Genomic DNA, 11,410 nt, shown 5'->3' on the forward strand with positions numbered 1-11,410 from the left:
GGGGTGGATCTTGGTGCTGCTGGGGGACAACCTTGGAGGCAGCATCTGTGCGCGACGCTGGCCTGGTCCAAGCTGTGACCTCATCCCTTCCAGCTACTGCGGCCTTGCTACGAGCTCCTGGCCTTTTCGAGGGGAGCAGGAGATGCGGAGAGACTGCAAAAACACACTGGCTATATATTATTACCCGTATGTTCTCAAAAAACAGGTTGACAACACACCAGAGTTAGTGCTGCGACGAATTATAACGAAAAATTTCAAATGTGTGAGCGATGATAATAGCAGCTGGCAATGATACGGTACTTTGAAATAACATTTCTTCACGGAGAAAAGACAGGCATTAAGAAAAGTGTATGTATCAGTCTCAGCCATGGATCCTGGGAAAGTTTGGCACGAGTTTCTTCAGGAAACAGCAGAGACGTGCGATGGTTTTACCCCCCTCAAATACGTCTACATCCCAGGCTCGCTAGTTCATCATCAACGAAAAATAATGAGGAAAACCAGTCTTTCGAAGAGAACCCGCAGGCGCAGGCTCCGCAGGGAGAGGTTGGATCTTCGTGCGGATGTTCCCACCCGGCTCAGCTGCCCCGACCCGCCACGCGCGGCAGCACGACCCAGCGCTGCGACATCAACCCCAACCAGAGACACGCCGCTGTCAGCAGGACGGGGCGGGAAAGCCTCTGCGTTTTGTTGAGGGGGGAGAGAGTTGTAAATACGGCGTCAGTTGTGTTCCTTGGCAGGGGCAAGTTGCAGATGCTCCCTTCGCAGCAGGAGGTGCAGATCTGAAAAGAAACCAGGCTGTAACTTGGTTATTTGAAAAATACCGGTGCCACTGAATAAAGGAAAATAATATGACATTTGCAAAGGAGCGCAATGGCCAGTCTGATTCCACACACCCCCCCTTTTTTTTTTTCCTCCTTTTTTTTAAATCCGTCTCCTTGGAGAACAATTTCATCCATACAGGAATGGTACGTTGGCTAGCACAAGGAGGACACATCCATTTTGAAGAGGTTATTTTCTTTTTTTACCCCAAATAAGTAAACTTATCAACTTAAAAACTGATAAAAACCAGCGTTGTTGGGCTGAAGTAGAGCTCACAGGTCAGAACTCAAAGAAGTCCGTATTTATTCATATAGGTGTTTTTTTTTGCTGCCTATCACCCAGCGTGCAGGCACGGGAGCGATGGACAACTGCCGTGCAGCCCCCGAGGACGTGCAGCTCTGCCCTCTCAGGGCTGGGAAGGGCCAGCTACAGTACCCTGCCGGAGCACAGGGATTTACAGCAACGAGACTAACGCACCCGAGGCCAAGAGAGCGTAAAATTACGTGCAAAACAGAGATGGGGCTGCTGTATGCCTGGCAGCTCAGAAAGCTCTTTTATTTTAACCTGCTGGAGAAGTTCAAAAAGGTCGACTATCGACCTTCAGGAAAATCCTTTATAAATAACTGATTCAGATATAAAGCGTCTGCTCCAAAGGCTGCGGGGCTTCCCCCCCACCCGCTTCAGTAAGAAAACCGCGCGACGGTGGGCGAGCACCCGTTGCAGAGCAGAGGGGACCACGCACGGCGCAGCTCCGCAGGCAAAGCGCGTGGTTTGCTCCCCCGAGCTGCTGGCTGGCAGGAGAGTTATTTAAAGAGATTACGCTTTTGTTCTGGGAGAGGTTATTCCTTTGTTTCTGTAACAAATGGAAATGAGCTGGACCTCGTTAAGACGAGAAACTTCATTTTTGACGACGCTGATTTACTCACTGAACCTGTCAGACTTCTGGCAGAGGCTTTCTGGGATTCTGCCCAGCTTTCATAGGAGAAAAAGGCAATTTTTATCCTGTACCTTGTATTCTTCGTGCTTTACATATATGCATCCCGTAGACAGACAGTCCTCTAACGGTACACAGCGTTTGGTGACGGATACGCTCTCTCCAGTGACTTTCATCATGTGTTGGCTAAAGCAGTATCTTGTACCTAGAAAACAGAAAAACGTGTTTACCTGTCAAATTCAAGTTTTGTGATAGTCTACAAAAAGGAAGAAATAAGAAAGAAGTCTTAGATTTTTTTCAAATCTTGGGATTTAAAAAAGAGATAATTTGGACGTACTTACTGTAATACATAAATGTCACTAAATACACACATGGCCCCCCAAGCTCTGGTGCAAACCTGAGGTTTCAAAGCACCCAGGAACACGGAGATTTGTTCCCAGTACTAATGTGGGTCTCTATGTTACAGGTAAAGAAACGTGCATTGGATAATCAAGTTATGGAGGGAGGTTCGGATAAACACCCCAAACCTTCTGCACTGTTAGTCTCATAGGAGTTGTCTTTAAAAAAAACCACAACATTCACAATACCTGTTTATGTCTGAAGCTAACTTTCCGTTGTGTAGGTTTCATTTTTTCCTAGCTTCATGCGCAACTGTTAGTTCCGCAGAATTACCTAAAGCATCACATGTTCAAGACACCTTTCCCGATATCCCAACAGCCTGTGCAAGCTGTCCTCACTGCTCGCGCGCCGATCCCGGCTCTCCCACGGCTCCTGTGCAGCCCAGAGAAGATTCTTCGCCTTCTCTGTCCCTCAGTTTTATCGTCTATAAAATAATGCCAAAATACCAGCAGAACAGTTGGGAGGATTTATGTATTTCTCAGTTTCCCAGTCTTTGGAAAAAGCACCATGAAATGGACTGTCCCCCCAGTATTCCCACCGAATCTTCTGCGTGCTTCTCCTGTGGGCTTCCTCATCCCCCAGGGAGACCATCCTCCTCCTCCTCCTCCTTTTTTTAGCTACTCCTCTAGTGGCACTTGTAAAAGGCACAGAAAATTCAAAGCAGAATGACTGACAGATGCTGTGGTTAACCTCAGGCTTAAAGGAACTTGGGTTTATTTCATGCTTTAGTCATCAGAGGGCAGCTGAAGGTGCTGCTCCCCTTCCTAGCACTCCAAGATGAACACAGGAAACATGCCACTATTTATTTCTTCTCTAAATTATACCTCGCTTCTTGTTAATCAACCTTATTATTAATAAAATTGTTGCTTTCACAGTGAGGAAAAAAAAAACAAAAAAGGAGTGTAACTGAAGTGAACATTCCTGTTCAGCCCTCCTCTCCGACGGGCAAAGCCCTGCACACTTCTCATGTTTTAGGCATTCAGCAACAGCCAAGCGGGACTGCGACTGGCCGCGTTATTCGTTAGGCAATAAACCCCCTCCGACATCTGTCGTATCCTTGCCCTGCTCCTAACACGAGCGCGCTATCCATCCGCAGCAAAGCGACTTATCACCAGGAGATGCTCGCTGTGCTGCCGTCCTTCAAACCGGCCGGGGCTGCGACGCGCGGCTTCTTGATGCCTTTTCCAGGCTCTCCTGCCCCAAGGGGCGAAGCTCACAGGTTTACCCCGAGGGCAGGACTCTCTGCACGACGGCTTTGAGCTTCTCGCAGGACCGTGCCGGGAAGTGCCATTCCCCATCAAATCCGGGTGTGCATCGCTGGAGCTTTATTTCTCCTGCGATGGCTCTGTCTGTGCGGCGGAGCTTGCCCCCGACAGTTCCCAGATGGAACAAATAAAGCCTCTGGCACCTCATAACTCTTTTAAGGCTGTTTCGTTCTTTCTTCCAAGTGTGTTTTTAGAAAATGTTGTGCAATCATCTTGGAGATATGTATTTTCCCCTGCACAGAGGGACCAAGCATGCCTCCGCCCATACAGCCGTCGCTGATGGCTACCATCTCCTGCAAGGTAGGGCTGCAGCTTCGGACTAAGTCCACAATAAGCAACAAAATCCTCTCACTGGGATTAATGTTAACTTTTGCACCGCATTCTGGTCTGCCTCTCCTCTCAGAGCAGGCTAAGCGCAGTGATGGCAGGCGCTGTGAGAAGGATTGGGCCAGAGAGCACCAGGAGAGCCCAGAGTAAAGCAGAGGTGGGGAACATCACCATGGTGGGGTACCTTAGCTGCTCTGCGGGTAGCCAGGCTGCCGGCCGGAGGGGTGGAGGAGGGACTCCAAGCTGACCCTGTGAAGAACACGGGCCCAACGCTATAAAAATTTCGCCAAGAATTTCAGAGACATTTGGAGCAATTCAAACAAGAGGTTGCAGCATCCATGTTGATGCTTCTAAGCAGAGCGGTGCCCAAGCCAGGCAGCACACGGCACGGCCACAGGGAAAGAACCATACCACTGAGTGGTATGGTATCAAAAAAGCATGGATTTAGGTTTCCATAAATTTTGCAAGTTCCAGAGTGTCTTTAAAGGCACTTGGGAGCCAGGCTGATCGTGGTGTAACGTTCAGGCTGTCCAGCAACACCGTCCATTACAAAAGCATTTGAAAATGAGGTTGTTGCTCTACGTGACTATTTCTGGGGTTCTCACAGGGCTGTTGATTTACGCTGACCCCTGGTGTGACGCCACCTCTTCTTTTGCATTTTTCCTTCCTCTGGTGGAACTGTCTGGTGAAGACAGCATGACGTACTCCAGCTACGAGGTATCTCCAAACTAACACCTACATACAACAGACAGCCTCAGTCTCGCCCTGCCGGGAGTGATGCTGACCCGCAGCAGCATCACCCGACTGCTGAAACGCGCCTTCTCCACGAAGCCCACCTCATGGGCGACCTCCTATACCCCTAGAGGGAGCATGACTGAAAAACCAGCTATCAAAACCAGAAGTCATGGTGCAGACAGACAGACAGGCCAGGTGTAAGCAAACCAGCCCAGCACGCTGAGACCCAGCAAGGCTGGTACGTGTCTCTGGTAGGAGACGGTTGTCCTCTCTGCTTTAAACTGGGTAAGGAAACACTGAATCTGGTATTTCAAAGGGCCCAGAGTCACACGTTGACTTCTGAGAACCCGTTTCCTAAACCGCAACCTCTAACAGTGCTTTTGGGTGCCACCGGCAGCGGTTGGAACATCACCGTGGTGGTAGTGGCCATCACCGAGATGTCAGCCCGCCCACAGGCCTTCCAAAAATAGAGTACTGGGAGTATTTTGAGTGCAGTATTTCCATACAAATTAGATCACTAACACAGTTTCTGCTTGAGCTGAAGCTAATAAATAACAGAAAAAAAGGCTAATGCACAGCAGGAGGCCTGCCTTCTAGGAAAAGCTTTTTCTAACCTCTGTCCAATACAGGGATTCATGGTTTTACTCTCCATTATAATAATCTTTTTTTATACAGAAAATGTGGTTCCTTTTATGTCCTACATTATAGCTAATGAAAATAATTTGTTTTGCTTGGTTTTAATAGCATTCTGTCTTTAAAAAAAAAAAAAAAAAAAGGCAAGCACATACCAGGATGAAGTTTTCTCATTTTCTTCCACCTCTTAACCCAAGCAAATCAACAAGGGCCCGGATCACTGCAGCAAGGGAGGCAAGGGCATAAGCAGACCCCTCTGGCTCCCAGAGATAAGGTAGTTCCCCGAGCAGATAACCCCGGTCCCCGAGCACGCCCGCAGGCACGCCTCCAACCTGAGGCTGCATTTCTGTGGCTTCCTTACACGAACTCAAAGTCAATTTGAAAATTAAAGCAACAAAGAAAAAAGCTGCCTTAATAAAAGCTTTCTGATGTGGAAGTGTCTTAGACGTAAAGCTAAGAGATGCCAAAAAAAGCCATCGGTGATGAGGCATCGCGAAGCAACGGCTGATTCCTGCAGAGTAGGGAGCAACGACATTATCAGCTTTGCTTCCACTGCAACAGCAAAAGGACAGAGCGTTTAAGCCACGGTGCCCGTCCCTTCCACAAGTCCCTGCTCCTCTGAAACACAGCGACCGCTGACTCAGCAGGTACTCCCCCGCGGCCGCCGCCGCACCGGCGGCGAGGGGCTGGGTGCCCGTGCCGCAGGCAGAGCCGTGCTCCAGCCCCAAGGCAACACAGCGTCGGGGCGGTCTGGGCACTGACGAGTCGCCCCTCGAGTAAAACGTTACCGGATCCCTCCAGTTTAGGGAGATAAGAAGCCCTCGGATTTCCAGCTAGCCTCTTCTCATGGCTGAAACCCCGTCCTGACTTCATGGGTGTACCATGGGCGTTTGTGCCGGCGGGCGGGAGGGCTGGTGACCGTAACTAGCAGCTCTGGTCTGGATGAACACAGCTGATGAGTTACAGACGCACCAAAGCACGGTTTTCCCCTCTCCGAAACAGCCATTAGGTACGAACTTCACTTTCCGGATTAGCCGGAAAGCTTTTTTGGTCGAGTCATTTCTGCTGGTCGTTGCTAAAGGCCAATCTTGGAGTCACGCCTCCCTCCTTGCACAGCGATCTACAGGTGACACTGTCCTTAGCCATTTAAATACCGCCCACTCCTACGAAAACAGGGAGCGTCCGTGAACATGGGTCTCATCTGATGCCAACCAGCCTGATCTCTTTCATCGTTGTTGATGTTATGCTGATTTGAGCTCAAAGCAAATAAATTCCCGGACAGACATCACGCTCTGACACAGGCTGCAAACACAGCTGGTTTGTCCCTGCGGTGCAGGTAATGGTCTTTCTCTTTCCAAAATAAATATTTTCTGAGGGCACTTGCAATGTCCCGCAACAGACCACAGGCACTGCGGGTAGACGCTGAAGAGCGCTGCCGAGCCTACAGACAGCACCGGGGGAGCGGTGAGCCCCGGCGGCATCCCTCTGCCGCACGGCCCCGGCTGCCGCCGCGGCTGCCTCCTGCCCACGCCTGGTTCCCACGCTGGTGAGGACACCGTCCGCGTCCAACCCGCATCCAGGGCTTCGTCAGGGGCCACAGACAATCCTAATTCTTGTGAGCGTCTCAAAAAGAGAAGCAGTAAGGGTAGGGGAGACCCAAGGATCTCACCGATACCTGTATCTGATATTTGAGTGTCCGTATTCCAAAGCCCTTTCTGAATTGCTTCCAACTTCAGACTCCAATGGGAGTTGTGAGCCCAAAATACTGAAAATATCTTGATGCCAGCCAAAAAGAGGACAGCCTTGGCTGCCCTGAAGCATGGGCTTGTGCCATAAGGGAGGGAAGCGAACAAAACAAGAACCGGTCCCATGCTCGCCAGTACGAGAAATACGACCCTTAAATAAACATCATCCTGATTTAATTTCCAGCTGGGCTAGAGGAATACAGGGAGTAGATGAAAGTCCTAACCTTCATCCACCGCAAAGAGACAGAAAAGCTTAAAGGATTACTCGTATCACTTACACATCTCTCTTGCCGAGGAGGCTTACAAGTGGGAGCAGTGATCCCCAGCATCCGAGTACGCGTAGGGAATAATGGGGGCTCAGTGCTGTCCCTGTGGCGGGGACAGCGAGCGGTTGCCGTAAGGTGGGTTTAAATCAAACGCGAGCGTGTGGCTGGTTACCTCTTGGACAATAGACATCCGGAGCCCATCGGTTGCATTCGTAATTATCTGCTGCCTTTTCGCAGGTGAAACACTTAAATCCATGCGGATACGGTGTGGCTGAAAGAAACAGACAATATTCGGTTAACATGAGCCAATTAATCCGGTTCTACTATGCTTTTCAGAGGCACACAGCAACATTTGTTCTCTTTAGACGCATCTTTCTACAAGTATACCTGTCAACTTCATCAGAAGTTGGTCCTGATTTGTAAAAGCCCTATCACCAAGAGCAATGTGGGGAAGGCACGACCAGATACAAGAAGGACTCAGTTCAGCCATGTTTGCCTCGTAAAAGTGCCTACTGCTGACTTCAAAGGGAGTTGATGCGAGCAAGGAGTACTTACTCTCTTGGTATCAGAGCTCACACCCAACATCGCTACTTTATCAGTGCTGATAATAAAATATCAGATGGATTAAAACACTTCTGGAAACTGTCCCACCGAGGAAACAAGCTATCCCTTTTGAAGACAGGCTGATGTTCCCAAAGGAAAGAAAAATCAATCTATCTGCTGAACCTCCAGTTTTTAACAGCAGACTCCGTCCTAATTTATCTCGCCAAACGAAGAGCATAACTTCTTAAGTGGTCCCCTGGCAGGGCTTCTGTAGCACATTCAATACACCTTCAGGATGCTGCCCCTTCTCAGAAGCCAAATGGTGAACGGCTCACGTTTTTCTCCACGGGGTGAAGCAAGCTGAACCTCCATAGGTCTCAACTCCCCCTCCTTTTTGCCTCCTCCCCTTGCCCACCAGCTCCAGGCCAGACCACGTTTAGGCAGAGGCATCCACTGCCTGTTTCCCCAGGCTCCTCTGGGTGAGGGTCAGTGAGTCACCTGGGAGCATCTCTGGTGGGGCTGGTGCTGCCCTCAAGGAACAGCTTGGGGTGGGCCGACACAACCGCACTAATTAAATTCACCCCTTTCACCCTGGAGCTCTGGAAGGTCATGGTTACAGCATAAAACAGGGATTTCATCTTGCTGGTACAGAATATAAATTTTTCAGCCAAATTCGGAACGGCGGTGAGTTTTCCCTGGGAATAGATGGCGGGCACGGCTCTGCAGGTGCTCTCTTCTAGAATTAAATAAGTTTATCTCTGATGAAGTGAACAGACTGGTGAAAGGAGAGTCCGTGGACGATGTGAAGATGCATGACATTGCTATAGCACTGCTCCGGGGAGTTACGGAAACAAAGTCAGGAGTGGTTGGTGCCACAGCTGCAAATGGTTGAGTTTGGCCCTTGCTCACAGCTGCCGATGCACTCGGGCAAACCTGTGGCCGTGGGGCTTGGCCTGAGGGCCAGGGGAGCAGAAAATAGCGAACGAAAAGCCCCCGACGCGCTCGGCAACCACCTGTGACACTATCTGTCCTTGAATCCCTCTGGGAAGCTACAGTCTGGTTTTATATCAAGTAATTTTATGAGTACTGGGGATGTTTATTTAATCTCTGCTGAGCACTCAGCTCAACCCCGATGTTTCTGCTGCCTTAACGCACATTCGCCCTCATCCTTACCCCCACGCCGCAGCCGCCCGTGGCTTTGCAGCCCTCGCGAAGGTGGCTTACTGGAAGGGTGGAGGTAGACGATGTCCTTCACGGTGAAGTCCCTGAGCTGCACGGCTGGCAGGCAGCTGGCCAGCAGGCTGAGCAGCAGCACCCGTGCTGCCGTGGGCTGCGAGGCCATCGCCGGGCGAAGCCGTCCTCATGCGGCGGCTGAAAACACTCACCTGGGCAATAGCAGAGAAGAAGGGTGAGCAGCGCAAACCCGCGAGGAGCCTGGCCACCATCTCAGCCCCCAGCAGCCCGACCTCACCAAAACCGTGATGGTCCCATGAACCTTCAGCTGGCCTCCCGCAGGGACAGGCAGCGGTGGGGCTGCTTTGGCTCGGCTTCAGCGACGTCCCTGGCACCGCCTGGGAAAAGGACCCGGGCGAACCCTCTCCCAGCCATAGAGGGGCAAATGGGAGCCAAGTGGAAGGGCGGTTGGGCTTGTCACCACTTACAATTTAACCGGTCGGTGACTGGTTTTCAAGAACCTCAGTAGGACGTTGATAAAGTCATCAGGGACTGCGCTGCGACAGAATTTAACTGCTGCTTTTAGAGAATACTGGAAAATTGCACAATTAGACCAGGAAGAAAGCAAACAGGGTAGCTGGAGACCTGCCGGGATGCCTCGGGGAGCAGCGATGGGTCTCCCACACCTACAACGCAACCACAGCTCACACCCTTCAAAAATGCACCTTTTCGGCAAACCAGAAGCTCCACATTACTTTCCACATATCTCAGGAAAGGCAAGGAGCACCAGCTGCTGCAGGTTGTCTCTACCTTCAGCTGGCTGCGGTTAATAACATAAAGTGATTATTGCGTTTTCCTCATCCGTGCTTCAAAGGTTCTTATTCCCCCTGCGACGCTGTTGACAAATGATGCAGCGTATTTTTCCCACGTCCCTGAACGAAGGGAACTAATTTAAGCAGAAACAAGGCACCGCTTGTGAAGTCATCCCAAAAAAAGCAGCTTTCCAGAGTATCCCAATCCCTGCACCCAGCCTGTGGGGAACCATCCAGGAACGGATAACGCTAATGCATTGTTAAATACACAGCTCATATTATTACAAATCCTTAAAAATTATGAAAAAGTGCCTTGAAAAGCAAGCGGGACAGGAAAGCCCCGAGAGGACGTGGCTGCTGAGCCAGGCAGGAGCCACCGGTTTCCCTTGGCCGCTGGCATCCATCCAGCATACACAGGGTTGGGGTTTTTCCCACCCATTCTGACCGAGACATCTGCAATACCCAGATATTTCCTAAGCGACTTTGAAAGTGCGGTAGCTATTATTTAATAAATCAATTTTTTATTTTGGGGTTTTTTTTGTGTATGTGTTGTTTTTTTTTTTTCTCCCCAGGAAAGATGTTCCAGGGCAGGGATGTAACCTTCGACCTCTGCCTCCAAATGTTTGTCTCGCTGACTGAGACCCACACAGGACTAGCAGCGCAACAGCCGTCGGGGGGGCTGTCGTTATCCTTGGCTCTTATCTGAAAACAGCTCTTTTATTAAAACACCGTGAAATCCATAAAAATAGTGAGGGAAACAGATAACACACAACACGGCGTATTAAACTTTGTTGTTTTAAGCTTACGAAGGGGGAAATGCCAATTTCCATTGGGTTTACTCTACAGATGCGTATCAGCCAGGGGAAAATGAAATCCTGATTAGAAGCAGAAAGGAAATAAAACAAACCTCTCCCAGCCACATGGAAGATGAAAGAAAAATGGGACCAGCAGCTCCGTGGGAGGCCTGGAGGAAGAGCCCCCAGCAAAGCCGGTCGGAGCCCACCTCGGCGAGGAGCGGGGTGCGCGCGTGGATTCAGGACTATTCACGCTTTTTAGTCCCACGAGGCTCAAGACAGGCAGACCTGGACCCGAGCTGGCCAGATGCCGACGCTGCCCGGATGGTCCTGAGCAGAGGACAACGGGAGCCACCGGCTGCGCAAGCGACGGCACCGGCCAGATGCGCGCCAGTCCGGGAGCGTTTCTTTTCGGGGCACGTGTCTATACGCAACACAAGTCACAGGTGATGTTCAGCCAGAGGAAGCAAGTTGTGTGTGGACTCCTGAGCCGAGTCTCTCCTCTCCTACGCAAGAAGAGACCCGTCCATCACTGCACGCACGTCAGCCTCTCTGCTCACCGCTCGACCGGGGACACTCAACGGCAACCGGGCTTTCACACGTGGAAACTGCTTTATATCCATACTGTTAAGATCACGAAGGTTTGGAGGACACAGGGCTGTTTGGATTGTTTTTTATCCCAGACAAAACGAGGCAGATTTAACAAACCCCATTATTCATTTCAAGAAACCAGCAGCTTGCGGTGAAACTCCTTGTCGGTTCACGGGGTCTCGGCAGCAATCCTGCATCACCGCACAAAAAAATTAGGACCCCCAGCCCAAAGAGAGGAGCTCTTCCTAGCTCAAGGCAAGCTCTCAGTAGCAACCTATGATTAACGTACGTTATCAAATGAGAACACAAGGGACAAATAGCAACATATTAAGTTAAAATATAGCAAGATTAAAATAATGGCAAGAATTCCCCCC

At 50.3% G+C, this 11,410-nt stretch overlaps 1 protein-coding gene across 1 annotated transcript; it reads right to left on the bottom strand.

Moving 5' to 3' along the window:
• Positions 1-309: 309 nt before the first annotated feature.
• On the bottom strand, positions 310-9,008 carry LYPD6 (LY6/PLAUR domain containing 6; the record flags this gene model as incomplete). Its single annotated transcript, XM_082001282.1, has 4 exons — positions 310-779; positions 1,828-1,958; positions 7,296-7,394; positions 8,891-9,008. 4 exons carry the CDS (start codon positions 9,006-9,008, stop codon positions 576-578), a joined length of 552 nt encoding a protein of 183 aa, XP_081857408.1. The 3' UTR covers positions 310-575.
• Positions 9,009-11,410: the final 2,402 nt, after the last annotated feature.

Source organism: Phaethon aethereus (genome assembly GCF_964289735.1).
Source record: "Phaethon aethereus genome assembly, chromosome: 6".
Lineage (NCBI taxonomy): Eukaryota > Metazoa > Chordata > Aves > Phaethontiformes > Phaethontidae > Phaethon > Phaethon aethereus.